This window comes from Rhamphochromis sp. 'chilingali', assembly GCF_963969265.1.
Source record: "Rhamphochromis sp. 'chilingali' genome assembly, chromosome: 2".
In the NCBI taxonomy this organism is placed as follows: Eukaryota; Metazoa; Chordata; class Actinopteri; order Cichliformes; family Cichlidae; genus Rhamphochromis; species Rhamphochromis sp. 'chilingali'.
Genome location: NC_137930.1, coordinates 66,949,437 through 66,969,628, shown reverse-complemented (window position 1 = coordinate 66,969,628; position 20,192 = coordinate 66,949,437). Strand labels below are relative to the sequence as shown.

Below are 20,192 nucleotides of genomic sequence, written 5' to 3'. Positions count from 1 at the left end.
TGCAGCAAGCGAAGAGGATTACAAAGTATAGCCAAGTAAATCACAGAGGCTGAGGAATGGTGTAAGCCCCTGGATAAAACGTGCAGACAGTAGACCTCCCTCTCTCATACACAGCTTTCTTTCTACTCAGCCACAGAAAACTGTGGCCCACCCATCTCATCTAGGCAGAATAAAATACATCCAGTGTCTTTATGCATGCTCTTGCACTAAGGAAATCATCAAACCTGAAGAAAGAGAAAAAAATCACGCCAATCAAAAACATACCTGAGCATGTGGGCTGCATTGAAGACCACATCAAATTCCCCACTGTCAAGGCGTGCAGCTGTCTTTGCCATCTCTGCTGCTTCAAGCAGCCGTGACTCTTCCAACAAAAACTGACCTGGCAGGGCAGAAGGGAACAGCACCATTATTAAAACACTTTGGGATCCCCACAGGGGCACGTAGGGATACACGGCCTCGCAGTGTTTCTTTTGGCCTGGGCAGAGGGACAGACTAGTCTGCACTTGTGACAATATGATGAAACATTAAATATAAGTGCAGCATAAAATCTCTCCTTGGCCATCTTTCAGACTCATTTGTTCAGATTATCAGCCTTGATAGATCTGTTCCCTTTGGATAAAAATGTTTTCAGCAGGAGGGTTATGTCTTATTACGGGTGCGCCTTCCTTGCAGTTAACCTCTGTGGACCAGCCTAATGAGAGGGGATTATAGAAGCCTGACAAGGCCGAGTGCGGGGCGGACCCCTCGGTAAGAGCCAGGTTTAGGGGGAATTAATACACTGTTGATTTTGGTAAGCTGTGCCAGGATGCTAAACCACCAAGTGAACCCAAGCGCATTTTTTTAATAACTGTGGATGAAACTGGAGCCTTTAGTGCAGGACAAGGCAAGAGCTGTATTTTAAGTGAGTTTTTAGGCTGCAACTGTGCACTAAAAACCTCCAGATCTGCAGTTTTGCACTGTTTTTGATAAATGAAATCAAATCTGTCAGAGACAAACACATCAACTAATAAAACGGACCCGACTTTGATACACAACAGCAAAAATAATATGCTTTTACTTAAAATATAATAATTTTTATCTTTTGCATTATTTCTTAATTGGAGAAAGTACGGCTGTACGACTTTGTCAGTTTAAGCTCATACCCAGATTGTGAGCGGGCTAGCTAATGCTGGAGGACAGATTTCTACGTTTTGGGGTTTTTTCTTTCCTTCGAGCAACACGAAAAAGAACTCGGGCTAAGTAAAAAAACTTATGTTATTTATGTTGAGTATCCTAACAGTTAAAACTAACATTAACACTATATTATTTACAGATTATGTTACACAGTGTATAGAAAGAGAATTAAATGGGACCAAGACCTGACCCCTGGGGAACGCCACGCGAGGTTTTCATGTGACAATTAGGCTGGACAAGAAATAAATAAATGCATGCGTAATTAATTTACTTGACCCTTTAATTTACTAAGTAGTTGGAAATGCAAGTCTAAACATAAAAGTATCACCTATTAATACTATTCCCAGGCATATATGACTCAATTCTTCAATGGAAGTAATTCATTTACCTTAGTAACCAGCAGAATAGATGGATGAAAGCAATAATCAGCTAACTTCTTTACTTATTACATATTTTTTTTAACTAAAATTCAAAAGCCCCAAATGAGGCAGTACACTTCTAATAATGCTGACTGAAACTCCATTTGTAGCAGGATAGTGTATGCCTTTTTTAATACATAGGAAAAAACACATCACTAGCATTGCTGCCTAAGGCAGGCAAGTGAAAATGATCAAATAAACACAGCTAAATTAAATTCATGATTTTTAGTGCACTCTAAGACCTTTTTTGAAGAGTCTTCTTCAGGCCTGAGGACACTCGGTCTCAGAAACAAAAAACATTTTGAAAAACAAACAACTTAGTCAATCTAAAGTAATGAAAACCCAGCAGTATATGGCAGATCTGATGTGTTTAGCTGTGAATAGATATATTTGTAAATTAAACCATAGCTGTGATCTGAACAAGAAATAGAAATTAATTGCTGCATATTTTTACTTGGGCCAACAGAAATAAGATAAATGATGTTATATGGATGTTCCATATGGATATTATATCTCCTTTATTATTAGTACCGTTTAGTAATTTCTTGAAATAACACCGTCTCTGTGCTCGGATCAATGCAATCCATATCCTGATTGGCTGGATAATTAACCTACACACACAGTACTCAACAAAATGCAAAAATCCACCATTAACCAATTTCCTTAAATGTCACTTGCGACCTGGTGATCACAAAGACAAGGCTTTAAATGCTTTTACAAACTCAAAGGTACTATGAAAGAAATTAAATCCAGGAGGTAATACTGCTGATTAATGGAAAGCTTGAGAAGAGGCATATGCTAAAATTGTCACGTTCTGTACACCCATCAAATCAGTGAACAATCTAAGGAAATCAACCCTGCTTCCTGTGACTCTCGACTAATCAAAAAGAATAAAAACAGAAATGGCAGAAGGGTCAGCCAACTCTGTTGTACAAACAACCGGCTAAGGTGCACAAGTGCTCGTCTTGCACAAGTGCAGCATGTATGCGTGAAATTTCCAAATCAAATATTTGAAATGTAAAAAGAAATCTGGTGTGAGTCAGACTGGAAGGGAAATATATATCCGTGCTTACCATAATGCATGTAGCAGTTGCCTTTTGTGGGATCGAGTTGGATGGCCTTGAGGAAGTACCTCTCCGCTTCTGTTTTCTGCCCCTGAGAGAGATGGATTAAACACAGTCATTATTGTTTCAACTGCTCCTCAAAGCTACTCAGTCTAAAAACACCACACTCGACTCAACAGCCAAAATACCTCTGTGTATACCTAATGTCCCTCTTCCAACCACAGACGTACTCTAACAATAAATCTTAACAAATAGACACGAAACACACGGATCGCTACTGTTACTCTGTCAGGCTCATGTGTCGTCCCACAAAAGCAGACGCTGTCACGTTTAGCACAGCAGACCAGACAGGGTAAAGTCTCATTCATTAAACATATTATCTTTGCAAAGAGCACTTCCAGAGCATAGCTGCAGATTGTCAGTGTGTGTGGCCTAACTGCTATTAAACAAGACAGTGAGTAGCGAAGAGGAGAAAACAGAAAGGCTTGTGTCTATAATGCCCCAAGTACAGGTGTACTGCACACAAACACATATGATTTTTATTTTTGTTTTTATGTTCCAGAAAGAATCCATACCGGAGGGGGGGGCGAGCATAATATGATGTGAAGAAGACACACTGAAGCCCTGCAGACCGCAAAAGCTTCCTCAGGCCCTTTACACTGTCACATGTAACCAATCACAGCTCTAACAGAACCGAGCAGCTGGCCAATAGAAGTGCCAACTGGGACTCTGACACATCGCTGATCTCAGTTGGGCACCAGATGTCATCTGATCAACAATTAACCATGTGCACTCATCGATAAAAGCTGATGCATTAATAATGCAGCCATCAGTATGCATTTGAGAGAGAGATAAAGCCTTCTCATGAAGACTAATATACTAAGGCATTACTGGATTATGCAAAGCCAGTAAAAACAACGTGAATGAGTGGGACACTTAGCGCAGAACTTCAGTTCAGTCATACAGAAGGAATGGGCCCTATATCGTATTAATGACTGCAGACTTCATTTTCAGTGAGCAGTAGATTCAATAAATACAGAAATTTCTAATGTAAACATCTGAGTGTAGTTTCCATTGATGCTGCAGAAAATGAAGCCTGTGCCAAGGACACGTTTAACAGAGCTGATTGAAGTTTTATTCTGAAAAGCATCACTTTTGTGTATTTTTATACTTATATTCACAGATGGGGGAATGCAGACATTTTACCGCCAGCTGCTTTTTTCAACAAAGACCTACAGTTATTAAACCTCTACAGCTTAAACTTTGACAGACTGAAATGGGTTTTAGGTCTAAGTGCATGAAAGATGTGGGCTGTGACACATTAAGAATATTAACAGAGACCATACACAGAATAAGCGAGATGTTGGTAGGACCTCAAAAATGTAACAACTTTTTTCTTTTTTTATTACTTGTTAAAAAATCATTTATTATAGGTCAAAATTAATAACTGTGCTACCCTTTTTAATTTCACCGAATCCCCTTAATCAGACGAAATGATTATGATTATGATTATGAGTGGCAATAAATAGGAATAGCTTTCATCTAAGGTACGACCAATGCAGCACGAGAAAGGGATGGAAGGAACCTCTGTTGGTCTTCCTTGGTCTCTTGTGTTCTGGGGGCCTCTGGATGTCTGGAGTTTTGATCTCCTCCACACCTGCTTCACGCCCTGGAGGACGGGGCTGTGGCCCCCCCACACCCTCTAGCAGATCATTACATGAAGGAACCTTTTAAAAAACAAGCGCGTCCATGCTCACAGGTGTACACACGGGTGATCACACACACAAACTACACCCTTTTTGGCTCCTACCTCAAAGCACACTGTGTTCTGTTGATCTTATGTGCTGCACAATAATGTTTAACATTTAGTATTTACTGTCATATTCCCATATATCATTGTGATGTTGTTTATTCTATTACTCTTGTTCTCTTCTGCTTGCTTTCTTTTTTCTTTCTCAGCAGGTGACCCAGGTGATTGATATATGCATTTTTTTTTCTCTGCCCGTTCTGTTGGTTTTTGTCTTTTGCCCTTCTCCCCCGTCCCTCTTCTCAGCTGTTTCTCTTTCCCTCTTTCTTTCTCCCCTTCTTTCCCCCAGTCAAGTCTGTCCCGTATTCAGTAAGTGAAAATAAAATAAACAATAAAAGGTGAATCAAATGGACCATTACGGCAAGGCTGGGATGGTCAGTTTGGTAAAGTAAATCCGTTGGGCATCTTTCTTTGCCTTTAGACAACAATTCTGATGCAAAAGAGCCAAACGGGACAGGCAAAAAAAAAAAAAAAAAAAAAAAAAAAGGGATGGAAGGAACCTCGTCTATAAATGATGACTGTACTCTGTTTATTACTCCAGTAAACATATCACTTCATTGGTCATTGTAAAACAGTTAATAAAGCAGGATGTGCTTTAGGACATGAGCTAAAGGTGTAACCAAGTCGCTACCATGTGGAGATATCGTATCTTGGCTTTCTCAGCAAACTAAAAGATAGTTTGATGTGGCTGTTTAGGTTTAATGGTAAGTAGAATCTGTTTAAAGTCTGTTTGTCATTGTCCAACACTAGTTTAGCATGCAAACATACAAACATCTGCTGAGTACATGGGAATACAGCTTTGTCAGATATCTACTTATTAAGCAAGGTGACTTATTGTGCAATATTCTCCTGTTTGTCGCACACTCGCTGAGCTCAGTTGCGCACGCCTCACACCTCAAATCTCCTGATAACATTGGGCAAACTGCAGATGCATCCCTGGCTCTGTGAGTGTCGAGGTTATTATGAATGAAACCTGTACTGTATTAGTTGTGGAAATGACAAGTGAATGACTGAATCCAATATTGTGAGCATTATAATTATAATTATGCACAACCAACAACACATCCTGCTTCTTTAGGGTGTCGGTGAAGGTGCAGGGGGGTCAGCAGGGCTGAGCATGCAATACTGATCTGTGTGATTAACTCTCCCTTTCTTCCCCTGTTTGTTCTTCTCACCATCCACGCCGTCTCTTTGCTCTCTGCGCCTCAGCAGCCACAGAAAGGCTCGCTCCGCCACCCACCACTCACCCTTCTCTGACCCTGCTGCTAAACCTTATATTGCAGCCTCTCCCAGAGGGATCTGAACCTCAAAGTCCCTGACAGCATCTGAAGTGTCTTCATCGCTCACAGTTGTTGCACAGGGAGGGCAGAGGTGGGAGGTGACAGACGGCTGCTCTTCCTGCACTGCTTTGGATCACATTAAACGCCGGAGTCGGTACATATTAAACAACAGCCTGTGTTCACAGGTAACATTTGTCTGACACATTTCAATAAAATCTTTCAGAAATTCCTTTAAAGAATAGAGTCACTGTAAGCCTATCCAAGTAAGTTAGATCCCGTCTTTGATCGCACTTTCATTTGCACTCAAGGGATCACAGGGGTTCAAGACCCCTAAACCATCCATCATGGTCAGAGAGCTACAGAGATTTATCCCCGAAGGTTTGAACTCTACTTTCCCCCAAATCAATAACACTTTCCTAAGTTTCTCCTCACAGCTCACAGACTTCTTCTCTGAATCAACTTTACCAAGTCTTAATACTCTCCTTTAAAGTATTGAGTTATTCCCTGAAACCATCCTTGCTGATGGGTTTTGGTTCCATTGAATTTTTCACAGGGATCATGTCAACTTAATAAGTGAGTTTTATCTGCGTTGCCAGTTGATCTATTCTTTCAGCTGGCAACCGGTCAGCGGACAGAACGGCAAATCAATCCACCGCCAGTGTGCAGAGGACTAATAACAATGATCCACAACTGTACAGCACTTCAGCAACTCAGATGAAAGACAGTTTGTGGTTTTTCTGAAGACTCAAAAAATGCAGAAGCAGTCGGCCCGTCCAAGCCTACAGTCTATACAAAACACACGAAAAAAAAAGACACATTCTTTGTTTTTTTCTTTAGGGGTATATGCCAAACTATTTCCTGGCTGGGTTCAGTAACTTTTGGCACATAAAAATGTTATAACACCACAAAGTGTGGTTTTTACACCTCAGTTTTTGTATGGATTAAACAGCCCAAAAATAACGTGTTAATTAGTGATCCCCGAAGCCAAGCTTTTTATTTCCAATTCATGTGCTATGCTATGCTCACTAGCTACTGGCAGTAGCCAGTGCCATGCAGATATATAAGTGGTAACTGACTTCAAGTTTATTTCCAAGGCTTTTGGTTTTATATGTGTTGACACAAAAAAGGGTAACATTATGTCTAAAAACTGTGGAAAAATTGGTTTGCCTGTTAAATTCCTCCACCTATCAGTGAGGATATTCACAAAATGATGATTGAGGAAAAACTATAAATGAAACAAACTTGAAAAGAATTCTGTTTCCATGGAGGAAATAAAAAAGGGGCAGGAAGAGTGCAGCCGTTTGCTGGAAATCCAGATATCACTGCTGCCGGCTCCTCTCATTAGGGCCCAGGCAGTGGATGAAAGGGGTGTCTGCTGAACACAAGGCCTCCACCCTTTTTTTGACCTTCTAAGCAAGCCTCTGTCTGACTTGTTTATTTGTCTTCTGACAGTCCTTTTCAGATCAGACTACTTTTTTTCTCAGCTCTTTTCCGAGTATGTACGTCTTGCTGCAGTCGATCACCGAACGACTGCACGACCAGCTCCTCATAAACTCAAGGACTCTGGAAACTGCTCCTATACTGGAGACGCCTCCATTTTTTTCATTAGTAAAACACAAGACAGGTTTCACTTTCACTTGCTGACCTGGAAGATGCCGGGCAGTGTTAGCTTTCTTTCCATTTAGTGTAGAGATTCGAGCGCTCTCTAGGCAGTTGATTAAGAATACTGTTTTAGTAGCTTCTAGTAACACATTAAAGATGCAAATGTGGAGGCACGACAAAATCAGGAAGTCATTTCGTTTGATTAAACTTTACAGAGAAGCTAAAATGACCCCGAGGACATCAGTGTGTTTGTTTTGCCCTGAAACTTGATGTATTTGCTCCAAAGCAAAGAAAGATGCTATAAAACAGCAAAAGTAGAAATTAACTTTAAATTAATCTCATAAACCAAACACTAAATGTGGGATACACCTTTAAATAATAAAGTTGGTCGCAGGGTAGTGTTTAATCAGAACACTCACTAGAACGTATGATAGCAAACTGAATGGAAACACAGATAAGGGAGGATCAAAACAAAAACAACGTTACCGTCATTGCGAGAAGTTTCCCATAAGTGAGATGTGCAGGAATGTGGTCTGGCTTGGCTCGCAGCGATTCTCTGTACCAAAACTCAGCCTCAGTCAGCTTATTCAGTCTAATGTAGGCCTCTCCTGTGATGGCAAAGACAGCGTCACATGAGGGATCAATTCAAGTGTCAGAGGTTAAAACATCACACAGCTGTCTTTTATTCTTTTGATTTTTATTACAGGGAGGCAACAAATTCAGACTATAATCCAGTCATCAAACTTAATGATTTTTCTTCCAGAACTTTCATCATATTTTAAACACATGGAGTAATAAGAGGCTTTGGAGGATGTTGCAATTGCTTAAACATGTTAGATTCATACTGAAGAAATTATTTATGCTCTTATTTCAGGGTTTTTCCTGAAGTAATTCATTTCAGCTAAGTGTGCTTGATTATAGCAGAAATTCACCGTAATGCTTACAGAACAATAGGACAAGATTTCTCCCGTTGTCCTCCTTCACTCTTCCTGACCTGTCAGACATCATCCGATACCTCCCCCACCACCACATCTGACCCTCTGCCTGCTAAAGCAACACCTGAAATAACAAAGCTATCCAGCAACCCTCGCATGGTTGGAAAAAACTGACTGGCTGGTAACGCAACACAGTAAAAATCAACATCATGATGTATTTAGGGGGAAAGTGTGAATAAAGCCCACTTGTTAAAATATGACTTGTAATATGGTTTATATTTCAATCTACACCAAGTCTTATGAACTGCCAAATGACTGAAAGAGTTGTTTAGACAAGAGGAGACTGAGGTTTGAATTCAGTGGGGATTCAGATTAATCGCTTTACTGAAAAGACAGCGATAAGCAACAGGTGACATACGCCTGCCCACAGCCTTTTAGTCTCATGAAAACACACCTCCTCATATAAGTGATAACATAGAGATACCTCTTTCACACAGACGCATGCATGCATGCATGTAAATAATGCAAATACATATTAATTTTATTCCAAAACATGTTAATATGTTATTTTTTCTCCAGTTATAGAGTGTAGTGGTTTACACATTTGGTTAACTAGTGAAAGATCCCTGTTCTGATGATGAGAGGAGCCAAAAATCCCTTTGGGGTTGTGTCAGGTGTAAAAATCCAACATGCAGCGCTACCTGCTGCAGCAATCCCGTGTGTAGCTATTATTGCTCTACCATTACAGCCTCATGCTGCATGTTTCCATCAGATTGTAGCTACATAATAACAAAACTCCCATCAACAGCAGAGTGGATTAGGCAGCATTACACCAAGCTTTCCATTTCCATTGGGTCATAATGAAAACCTCTGTGTGTAAAAGTCCTACACCGGTGGTTATTTTAAATGTATATACTGAATTATTAGTTCGAAGGTTAATAAATAATCATCATGTTTATATAGAGGCTTATCTAACCTGCAGTGACTTATAGCTAATCCAAGGTGCTGAGCTGTTTAAAAATGCACATATTGGTCCATTTTGACACGACCTCTTCCTATATTGATTGGCTTAAAAGCAGCCAAATTACTTGACTCCATTTCCTGGCAGCAGACCTCTGTACCTCTGAGATTAGCACAAACATTAACGTGCAATTAGAAGTGACATCGAATCCAAGGAGCTGAAAACCAGCTCCTCGGAGTGGAACATTCCTCAGCCAACCAGAAAGAGCTGGAGCGAGACCAGCAGGGTACAGATTACCACCCAGGTCCGCCTCTGATGAAAGCTTCTGCTCCTTGGCGTCTGACAAACAGCATGAGAGCAGCGCAGTGAGTGAAACTGAAAATAGATATGAGCAGGTGTGCCAAATGTGCAAATCAGCTCAGCGAGGAAACAACGCTAAGCTGCAGAAATCACAGATCTGTGGCTCGGTGCCTCCATTACAGGCGCAACGCTGCTCCTTAATGGGGCCTGAAGCTTTCATCAACATTTTGACATAATCTCAGGAGCTCCGTCGCATTGCATTTTGCCAACACATAAGCAAACCTGTGGCACTGCCTAGTCTGGATTACTTATTGTTCCAGGTTTTCTGTGTGTGTGTATAAGTAGCCTCATATGTGTTTGTGTGTGTGTGTGTGTGTGTGTGTGTGTGTGTGTGTGTGTGTGTGTGTGTGTGTGTGTGTGAGAGAGAGAGAGAAAAACAAGCAGGAAGGGCAGAGAAAAAAGAAAAAGCAATGGAGTGCACAGATATAATGAGGCTGAAAGCAGCTGTTCTACAGCTGTAATGCAACAAGCTGGGTTGCTCTTGCAGTGAAAAGCATCTGTTTAACATGACATTGTAAAGCTTCCGATTGTCTACCTCTGTCTAACTGTATGAATCAGATCACACACTGCCTTCGTTCCTTTAAATTAGCACAGTTTGCTATACGTGTATTTATCTAACTTTTGTTTTTGACCCCCCAAAAAATCTCAGCAACACCAACAGAAATCCTGCTTTTGGCTCGTATTACTAATTTTTATGACACCGTGCCTTACAAATATTTTTTCTTTCTTTCTTTTTACAGGATATTATGGACCTGAATAGTGATTTTTTGAAGTTTTCATGTTTTACTGCCTTTTATAGTAGCCTGCTCTGGAAATCTCAGATCTTTAATGTTTATGCAAGGAATAAAGAAATATAGTCCAAAATAATACACAATATGCAGGAAGTACACGGCCTTTGTACTTTTCTTGTGTTTTGTGAAGCATAAATGTGTGATGACCAGCTGATAATACCTCCAAGACCTCCACAGACTTTTTTCTTCCACAGTAAAAACAGTATCTATTACGCTCATGGTCCTGAAACACGAGCAGCTCTTACCCATCATGTTGTAGAGGCTCTGCGGTGCAAACTGTCGCGGCATTTTCTGTATCGCTTCTTTAAACACAGAGAGGGCCTCCTGTGAATGAAACACACAAAAAAGAAGGTTTGGGACGTTTGCATTAGAGAGCACAGAGACCCCGCTAGAGAAGCCGGCTCTGGGGTAACTCGTCATTCCTCCCATGCAGCCGGGGCCATGACAATATGAATACACAGCGTGGAATTGGGGGTCGCCAGAAGGCTGCTTCATACAGAGCTGAGCACAAAGGCTCTATCCTCAGTGTCACGGCTGTTAAGACAACTAGAGCCGTGTCGCTTGTTGACTTTAGCATGTATAATGTGTTGGTCCGGCAAGTCACCTCAGACTCGCTCAGAGTTTAAATGGCAGAAGGACCTGAAAGTATTTTATTGCTGAAGCAAATGTTGCGGTTAGAGGTCAGAGGAAGTGGGAATGCTCTGTTCCTCAAGGATGCCAACAATTTAGAAAGGCCTTTATTGAATCGGCCGTAGGACCGCTTCATTCCTGATTGAATCAGCAGCATCGGCGCGTATTTTCAATATAAATGTACAGCAAGTGGAAAACCAGTTACTTTAGCCAGCGCTGGAGGTCTTTTGGGGCATGAAAAAAAAAAAAAAAAAAAAAAAAAGAAACAGCCTGAGGAGTATCTGCACATACGCTTTGTCCCCTATGACTGAGACCATTTTGTAACATGTCCATATAAAAGTAAGCTTTTTTTTTTGTTTCCCCAAAAGGCTGCTTGGGTAACTGCCTGCATTTCATCTCAGTTCACTGAGTTCGGTTCCAACATTTACATATGCAGAGGAGTACTGTTTCAACTCCCATGGTAGCAATGGATCTGTTTGTTAGACAAATATAAAAAACAAAGATGAGACAAAAAAAAGATTTATATTACTGCAAATGCAATTGAGACATTTCCTTTTCCTGTTTCAAGGGCGGGTTTTGGGGGGAATTCACATAAATAAAAAACAGTATTCTTGCCTCCACTTGGTGTATTTTATTGTATCCTTAACCTTTATTATGACATGCTATAAGGTTATTATTGCCTTAAATATGTTCTTAGCATACGAGATCTGCAATCTGTCATTACCTCCTGGTGTCCCTGTTCGTGGAGCAGCTTGCCCAGGTTGTACAGGCAGCTTGTGACTGAGCTCTTGTGGGCGTGAGGGTCCTTCAAATTCTCATCTGGGATATCAGCACAGGTCAGGAAAGTGCGTTTGGCCTCATCTAGGCGACCCTGATTCATCAGGATGATGCCTGTGTTCAAGTAGGCTGCTGTTGGGATCAAACGAAACACAAACAGAAAGCTTAGACTGTTCCTGTCGCTTCACTCGATCGATAAAAGCTCAGTGATAATTGTGCTTACAATGATAAACTGGCATCAGACGCTCCAGTCACAGTGATATAAAGTGATAAAGCACATAATATTGTAGCGTGGCTCATTTATCTGGGATCCAGGATTCCTTCTCCCAACAAAGTCCTTGTTTTTGCCTCTGTTGATTTGAAGCAACAGCTAAAAAAATCATTTTCATATGAATTTCATTAAACTACTGTTGATGCTTTTCCAGCTTTACTGTATGTTTGATATTTGCACACGTCCCGCGGGATACTTTGAATGTACGTTAAACTTTCTCTTGAACGGTCAAAGACGGCATCTACAGTAATGATCAATACGCAGCTGAAGGGTAATTAGTCTCTGTAGGCCTTCCTCTCTAAACAACTCCCTATCAAGTCTGGCTGCTGGAATAAATTAACTTGAAACAGAAGATCAATCAGGACATATCAAATCAAAAACAAATAGCTAGAAAAAACAACTCCTTTTTGTTTTTGTTTTTCCCTCCAACGTCCTTGAAAATCGTTATCCTGATGCTTATGTTCTACTCTTCACTCTTCCACCTTACAACAATTTTACCCATTCTGCTTATTGTTGTGCATTTGATGGTAAATATCTGAACCCTTTTCCCAACGACAGGCTGTGCAGACGATGGACGGCAGATAAGAAAAACAGAGACAAAGGAAAACTTTTCCAATTTCGTCAGCCTTCTAACAACTGATTCTTTCACTCAAAAAAGTGACACAAATCAATAGTGCCTCATCAAAGGCACTATTGGGAGCTAACAGTTTGGCCCAGTTAGCTCCCAATTAGCCAGTGAGTAATAGTGTAACCTTGAAAAAACACACATTAGCTGTCACATTCTCATCCGCCTTCAAAACGTGTGCTGCTTAGGGTAATTAATTAACCTTGTTATCAGCGTTAACAGATTGGATAATTGCACGCTGAATGGAAATTTTCTAGTCTAACTGTGATCTTGATTAGGTGTATAATTAATCTGGGGAATAAAGGAAGAAACTTTCAGGATTGTCTGTTTATCTGTCATTGATTGATGCGCAGAACAACGGGGAGCTAATTTATTTCATGATCAGGTAAGAATGTGATTTACACTAATCAGGGAGCAAAAAGAAAAGAGGTGAAAATATAACAAAAGAAATGGATAAAACTGCAAGGAACTCGTGGTGAGAAGAAGAGACAAAGCAGAGGAGGACAGGACAATGGAGAGAAAAATAAGTAAATGTACAAAGCAAGAATAAAATAAACAGAAGCACCATGGCTTCAATCATAATAAATCACTTAATGTTTATGCTTTATCTGTGGACATATCAGGCTTTGAAAGCAGTCGCACAGCTGCACCGAAGGTTTAATTCAGCTGTACACACACTGGCCTTTGCCACCTCTTCCCTTCCCTTCACATAACCACAGCCAGTGTTCGCTGTTGCCTGGACACAGCACAACCACGACCACAAGTGCTGCAGATTGTCAATAAAAAAAGGAGAGCTGTACTTACAAGCCAGAGTTGGCCGGCTCCCAATGGCCAGCTTATAGTAGTGAAGTGCCTCTGAGAACTTGTTGCTCTCCTGTAGCAGCAAACCACTGGAGCAGACAAAGGAAAAGACAGTTCTGACAATTTAGAGCTTTAAAAACTCTAAAGAGGAGATCGTTTCAGTTTAAAGCCTCTGTTATGATTAAACACCAACATCAGCCAGCTGATAAATGTGAAGGGAACAGTTTCGCAAACCACAGACATTTGATCACACTGAGTACTGGCCGGTGTTTTGTGTTTTCCCCTCAGACTAAAACAGCATCATTAATAACGCTGTCAGGCGGACAGCGCCCCGGGGAATTGAAAACAAGACGGCACTTCCTCTCAGAGGAGCTCTGATCAATGTACACATGAGAAAGGAGAGTTTTTCCAATCATTCATTCACGTTTTAAGACAATGAGATGGTTATAAATGCACAGTAGCATCAACAGATTAAAAACAAACAAACAAATAAAAAATTTGGGCCCAATGTTTGACGAAAATATTGAATGCAACAATAAGTGTGATTAAAAACACTCACAGGTTATAGAGCATGTCAGCCATGTTGCTGCGGTAATACAGGGCATTTCTGTAAGCCTGCTCCGCCCCCTCCATCTTTCCCTGGCTCTTCAAGACATTTCCAAGGTTGCCCCATGCTGACGGGTCACGCAGGGTCACAAAAGAAAAGGTTAATCAAAAGAAAAAGAAAAAAGTCGGTGAATTATAACAGCAGGAGGAACATTTCTATGGCAAGTAATCATTTTCTTTTGTTATTCACAGCCTCATGCTGCCGTGGCTTCAGTGCCTTTTAACCTCTGAGGAGGACGTTGTTCTGCTGCAGCTGGCATACCAAGACAGTACTGCTGAAGAGAGATGGCACACCGGGGGAGCTTTGTGTATAAACCACCAGTTTTTCCAGTGTGTATGAAAAGAAGACCACCACAGCGCCATTGAATAGCTAACGGCATTAAATAGCAAAGAGCAGTAACTGACAGGAGATGTAAGGCTGCCAAGATGTTTTGTACATATTGTGCAGATACTCTGCAGTGTGGAAATACATCCAGAAAACATGAACTAAGTAATAAATACGAAGAGAAAAAGGTACAATAATGGGATTTAATGCTTAATGGCAGCGTGCAACATTAGCATCTCTTCAATTTGCTTTGGAATGATTTATAAAGTGTACAGTATTAAAAATAAAAGACTATTATGACTCAAGAGATGCGCCTAATGAGGTGCACGCTGCTCTAAATGTGTAAGAGTAGTACTTTTTAACCTTGAGGTATTATTCCATCTCCCCTCTCTAATACTCATTCAATAGGAAGATAAAATCCATTAACGGGTGGTTACACTGCTGTAATGTGCAGCGTTTAAAACACACAAGTGTCTAGGATAACAGGAAAAAAATAAAAGCTTTCTTCATTCACCTGCTCTGAATGCTCAGTGAAAAAAGTGTCGTAAACATTCTGTGTATTCACAATTTCACACTTTGTGTGTGTGTGTGTGTGTGTGTGTGTGTGTGTGTGTGTGTGTGTGTGTGTGTGTGTGTGTGTGTGTGTGTTTGTGTATGAGACTGGGCTCTTTTCTCATCTCATATTAACTTTATTGAATGTGAGTCGTGGACATTTCTGCTCCTTGGTTCGGCTGATGGCCTGCCAAAACAAACAGCTGTCATGCCTCAGCGCCGCTGCAGAATCTGAAAGGGAAATTAGCTAACACAACATGCCCTTCTGCTGCTTTGTGGGGCCCTGTCCTGCTTCTCCGTTCAGCAGCTCCAAGAGCTTCGGTTTGGATAAGAATCATTGTTTGATGACCTTTAATATGAAGCTTTAGAATATTTGATCTTTTACTAAAGGTGCCAGTCACAGATGGTGCCTTTCCAATTAAACAGATTGCATGCCGAGTATAAGAAAAGTGTCAGATCAAAAAGTACAGCTCTGTTGTATTCCTTAGAATAATACTAGACTCGTAAGAATATTGAGAGTTAAAATGTGTTATTTGAGTTATTCAGGATGATAGCAAACTAATGGACGGTGCACATAATCAAACCTCACCTAAATATTTGCTTTGAATTATTCAGACAAATAAATATAATGGTTGCATATAAAGTGTGTGTGATTTTACATGTTTACACATATACGAATAAAGGCACACATCTTACCTTTAGCAGGATTGACATAAATCCCTGACTTGTAGAGCATTTCTTCATTTTGCCAGTCCTGGTTCCTCAAAACTGTTTTGACACCAAAAAATAGAACCAGGGCTGCGCTGGAGTACACCAACATTGTTCTGGATGATCTGCGGCGTAGTCGGATGTAGAGGGACCTGATCCCCACTGCAACCAGCAGGCAAAAGCCCATACTCGGGATGTACAGTACTCGCTCGGCTATCACAAATCCCACATAGAAAAACAAGTTTGTGGCAGGTAGGAAAGGGATAGCCAAGAGGCCCAGTGAGAACACCACAACATTTTCAGTGGTAGGTAGCAGAGTCCTGCTCTCATAGTGCTTTTTGGTCCCATTTTGCGTATTATTTATGTGAGCATCCGTATTGGAATTGTTCACGTGCTCATAATCATTATAACTGTAACTGTGCCCATTACTGCTCCCATTTCTGCCATTGGTGTAATGATGCACTTTGCCATTAGTGTCCTTTCCCCTCGGTGCACGATGTGTCCACAAGCCGAACCAAGCTAGCAACAACAGACCAGAATAGAAGACAACTGTATGAAAGTTCCTCCAGTCAGCAAGGCTCCTGATCAGAGGCACGGCATCCATCGACCAATCGAAACTTAGTGTGTCTGGGCAGAGGAGGAGCCAGAAGTTAACAGCAGGAAGGTAGAAGAAGGTCAGGGTCCTGGTGATGAGCGAGGGCGAGTCAGCCGCTGGGTTGTCAGAGTTGGAGAAGTTTGGAGGTTTGTTACCCATCCAGTAGAAGCGACAGGCCAATAGGAAGAATCCCCACGCTGCCAGCAGAAACACGTTCAGCAGCAGGTGGGCGTTCTTTCTCTGAAAGACAAAGAAAACCAAAAGCAGAGATTATACCGTCAATCTGCAGGAAAGGAAAGCAGGAAATGTTACAAAATATACTGCAAACATTAAAGGCTCACACTGCAACTGTTTTCTCAGTGACTGTACATTTGCGACTCTCGGACCTTTACTTTCACTTTGACCCAGACCAACGAGTGGAAGAACAGAATCGCTGCTTCGACTACAGACGCAGCGAGTCATCGGAAAGTGAATGATTCAATAACCATTCCTAAAGCGTTGACTAAACGGAGCAGCTTTGAAATGTGTTTCATCAAAATCTTCAGTTGTGCCCAGTGTGTGCTTCCACAGAAAGCTGTGAAATAAAAGCAATTACGTTTTGTGACACCTTTTTCCCTTCTTTGAACTTCATGCCTTCCAAGAGGAGGAACACCACATAAAGTTTTATTAAAGCCAGAACATTAACACTGTGTCAGTTTGGGAATTTTTCAAAATAAAGGTGACCTTGCATCCTAATGTTCTATTTATGGCCTCTGCAGACATAACAAAATAAACACAACTACATAAACTCCATTCATCGTGTTACAGGCTTAATATTAAACACTTTCCCAAATGTTGTGTGGAAATGCCGATGCAATATTTATAGCGTGTTTGGTTGTTTAATCATTTGCTGGCACAGCGTTGAAGAATTACTGGCTCTGTTTCTCCACGAGCCTGTTCCAAAGTTAGGACCAACCGACCTTTTTTAATGTGCTAATGTTGGAAAGTCTAACTTAAAAAAAACATGTTTGTGTCCTACAGCAGAAACCTGTACACGGCCTCGAAATAAAATGAATGAAAAACTGAAAATATTATTTCACGCCCCAAACGCACATAATATAGATCATCAAAATATGATCTATTGGCTGATAGCTCACCCAAAGAGTCTCAGCCACCTGCATATAAATCACCAGGGCATCATTGATGCTGTAATCCAATTATTTAAGCTGAAACCCAAGGCAATCCTGAACCCACAGTGAATGTGATCTTTCTCCATCTCCACATGCCAAAGGGGATGATGATGTCTCATCTGTGATCATAGACATCATGCCACCACTGCTTAGGGGTTGTACTATTGATTTTCTCGCCTGTCCGTTGTCATTTCAGATTGTATCTGTGAAGAAAGGCTTCAGTAACCTCTGGGGACAGCTGTTGTCTGCTAATGATCACTGCAAATACAAAGAGCTGTCGCTGCCACACAAAGGCAGCAGGAAATTAGGCTTAAAACACAGCAGGCGACACCATGGAAATGATCTACAGACGAAAAATATCACATTCAGCGCATCGAGATGGAGAGGGTGAATATAAAAGACTCGTACATAAAAAGCAAACCAACAGAAGTACTTTGTAACAACTCCCACTGGTGTGATACAGTGAAGAGTTAAATAAATCAACTCCCAAATGGCTTCTTTCACCTTATGCAACAACAACAACAACAACACACACTCGCAGCTGAATATTGGATATATTATTCAAAACAGTTTGGGGAAATATCACAAGAATGAAAAAAAAGATCTCACATAAGGTCAGCTCTGTCAAACCCTTCACCGGAGGCCTGACATCAACCCCCAGCGATTCAGTATTTTGTGGGGATGTGCCAGGATATGCCACTGTTGGATAAGTCGTTTAGGCGCTTGGCAACAAAAGGTCAGATCCAGACCACAGTTTCTCATTAATCTGAGCAACTGTTGAAAGCGTTATGGTCAGCTCCCTGTGGAAATCCAGGGCAGACGGTAGGATGAAGACAAATTTTCATTAGATGCTATTAAATGACATCAAATTAGGGAAATGAAACAATAAGTCGCTGTGCAGGATCCTAATAGATGAACCACTCAAGTGAAACAAAAATCAATCTAGTTTAGATTTTATGTTGAAAGGCTAGACAAATTCATAAAAAGCAATGACAATTATTTTGACCTAACCACCTGTCTGTGGTAAGGTCAAAATAAAGGTTAGAAGGTCTAGTAAAGAAAAAAAGAAACTATCTATGATCTGCTCGCTGCTGGACGAAGCACAGAACTGGTCAAAATAAAACATAAAACAATGAAATGAGACAGATCCTCAAATATGCAAATATGAAGCTACAGCTAGCAGCTGATTGGCCTAAATTAAACCTAAAAAATAAAACAGCTTTTTAAATTTTATTTTAAACAAATCAAACAAGTGAGAAGTGTTAACTGGGGAGCTTTAGAGTCAGCATGAGATGTATCACCTTTGCACAGAACCAAAGGCTTTTACTTTGTCAGTCATTGTGCCATTAGTTCATATTTGCTGCAAAGACATGATACATGGTATCATTACCTCTGCAAGAAGTCCCAAAAATGAACATGTCGATACCAGTCAGAATAACCTGTCTGTCTCATGATAAGTTCTTAGCGAGCTGCACACTGCACATGTGAATGAATTACATGCTTTTTGGCTTTGGGTAGCACTGAAAATCAGATGCACTTATACATATAGCAGTCCTTTAAAATGATTGCCCCACAGCCCAGATTTAAAAGCTGTCATCTGAACTTCGTATGAACTCTTCTTTTCCCCGGCACTTTTAATCATCTCTAAAATCACAGAAGCTGTGTCCAGTTTTGAATCTAAGCAGGTGAGCAGGAACCCTGCAAAGAAATGAAGTGGACTGAAATGGTCTTTGAGGCCCAGCGGCTGTACTTTGAGCAGACTTTAACAGAGAGGCTTGCTGAGCAGTGTTAATACATCTCAATGACTGCTTCAGGGAGATCCAGCTGGGATTTATGAGGATCTTTGACAGACTCTTTAGATGACTCTGGTTTAAGCAAATCTTAACAAGACGCTACCAAGCTGCAAACTTAAAGCACTGCAGGAGAAACAGGAAGAAAAGCTCCGTCTGTTTTTGACAGATCGTTCAAATCTGAGAGTCCTCGGTCACGGCGCCCGATTCGTACAACAATCGAATGTCCTCTGAGGTGGTTTCAGTGCTGTTAATGAATTATGCTGTAAAAAAAAAAAAATCCTATAAAAACGGTAATATTCCGGCAGCTGGGGCGCCAAAATAATACCAGAAAATAACAGAAAATAACTTTCCCATGAAAATACGGTTATTTTCAGTAATGACAATACAGTTTGTTGCCCTAATTTTGCATGGGATTTTGCCTTTTTCAAGTGCTTTTAAACATTAAATTAGGAACAATTTAATGTGATTAAACAATGAAATTACCTATAAACAAGGTCAATGAATGCAGCAATATGAATAATAATACGTAAATGTACAGAAATACACAGTTGGTTTAAATAACAATGGATTGCATTCATATAGCGCTTTATGAGACCCTCAAAGCGCTTTACAATTCCACTTTATAATTCCCCTCTGGTCATCACCAGTAGGCGGTAGGTGAAGTGTCTTGCCCGAGGACACAACGACCGAGAGTGTCCGAGCCGGGGCTCGAACCGGCAACCTTCTGATTACAAGACGAACTCCCAACTCTTGAGCCACAATCGCCCTAAATAACAATAATAATAATTATTATTTGATGTAAAAAAAAGTTTATACGAATCATTTTATATATTTTTCCATAGAATTACATTTAACAGTTCAATCTTTCAAATAACGGACAAATATTTGTGAAATTATGATGCATTTGTGAATGTATTTTATCTAAATATGCTCATGTACAGACAGATA

The 20,192-nt window shown here is 40.6% G+C and overlaps 1 protein-coding gene across 1 annotated transcript in view; it reads right to left on the bottom strand.

Annotated features, from left to right (window-relative positions):
* tmtc2b (transmembrane O-mannosyltransferase targeting cadherins 2b) overlaps positions 1 to 20,192 on the bottom strand; it is an 83,343-nt gene that overhangs the window by 9,919 nt on the left and 53,232 nt on the right. The window contains exons 3-10 of the mRNA XM_080871115.1: positions 15,676 to 16,522; positions 14,056 to 14,170; positions 13,500 to 13,585; positions 11,747 to 11,931; positions 10,638 to 10,716; positions 7,832 to 7,953; positions 2,666 to 2,747; positions 265 to 379 (exon numbers count right to left, since the gene is read on the bottom strand). Coding sequence (XP_080727241.1) covers positions 265 to 379; positions 2,666 to 2,747; positions 7,832 to 7,953; positions 10,638 to 10,716; positions 11,747 to 11,931; positions 13,500 to 13,585; positions 14,056 to 14,170; positions 15,676 to 16,522 — 1,631 coding nt within the window. The remainder of the gene's footprint in view (positions 1 to 264; positions 380 to 2,665; positions 2,748 to 7,831; positions 7,954 to 10,637; positions 10,717 to 11,746; positions 11,932 to 13,499; positions 13,586 to 14,055; positions 14,171 to 15,675; positions 16,523 to 20,192) is intronic.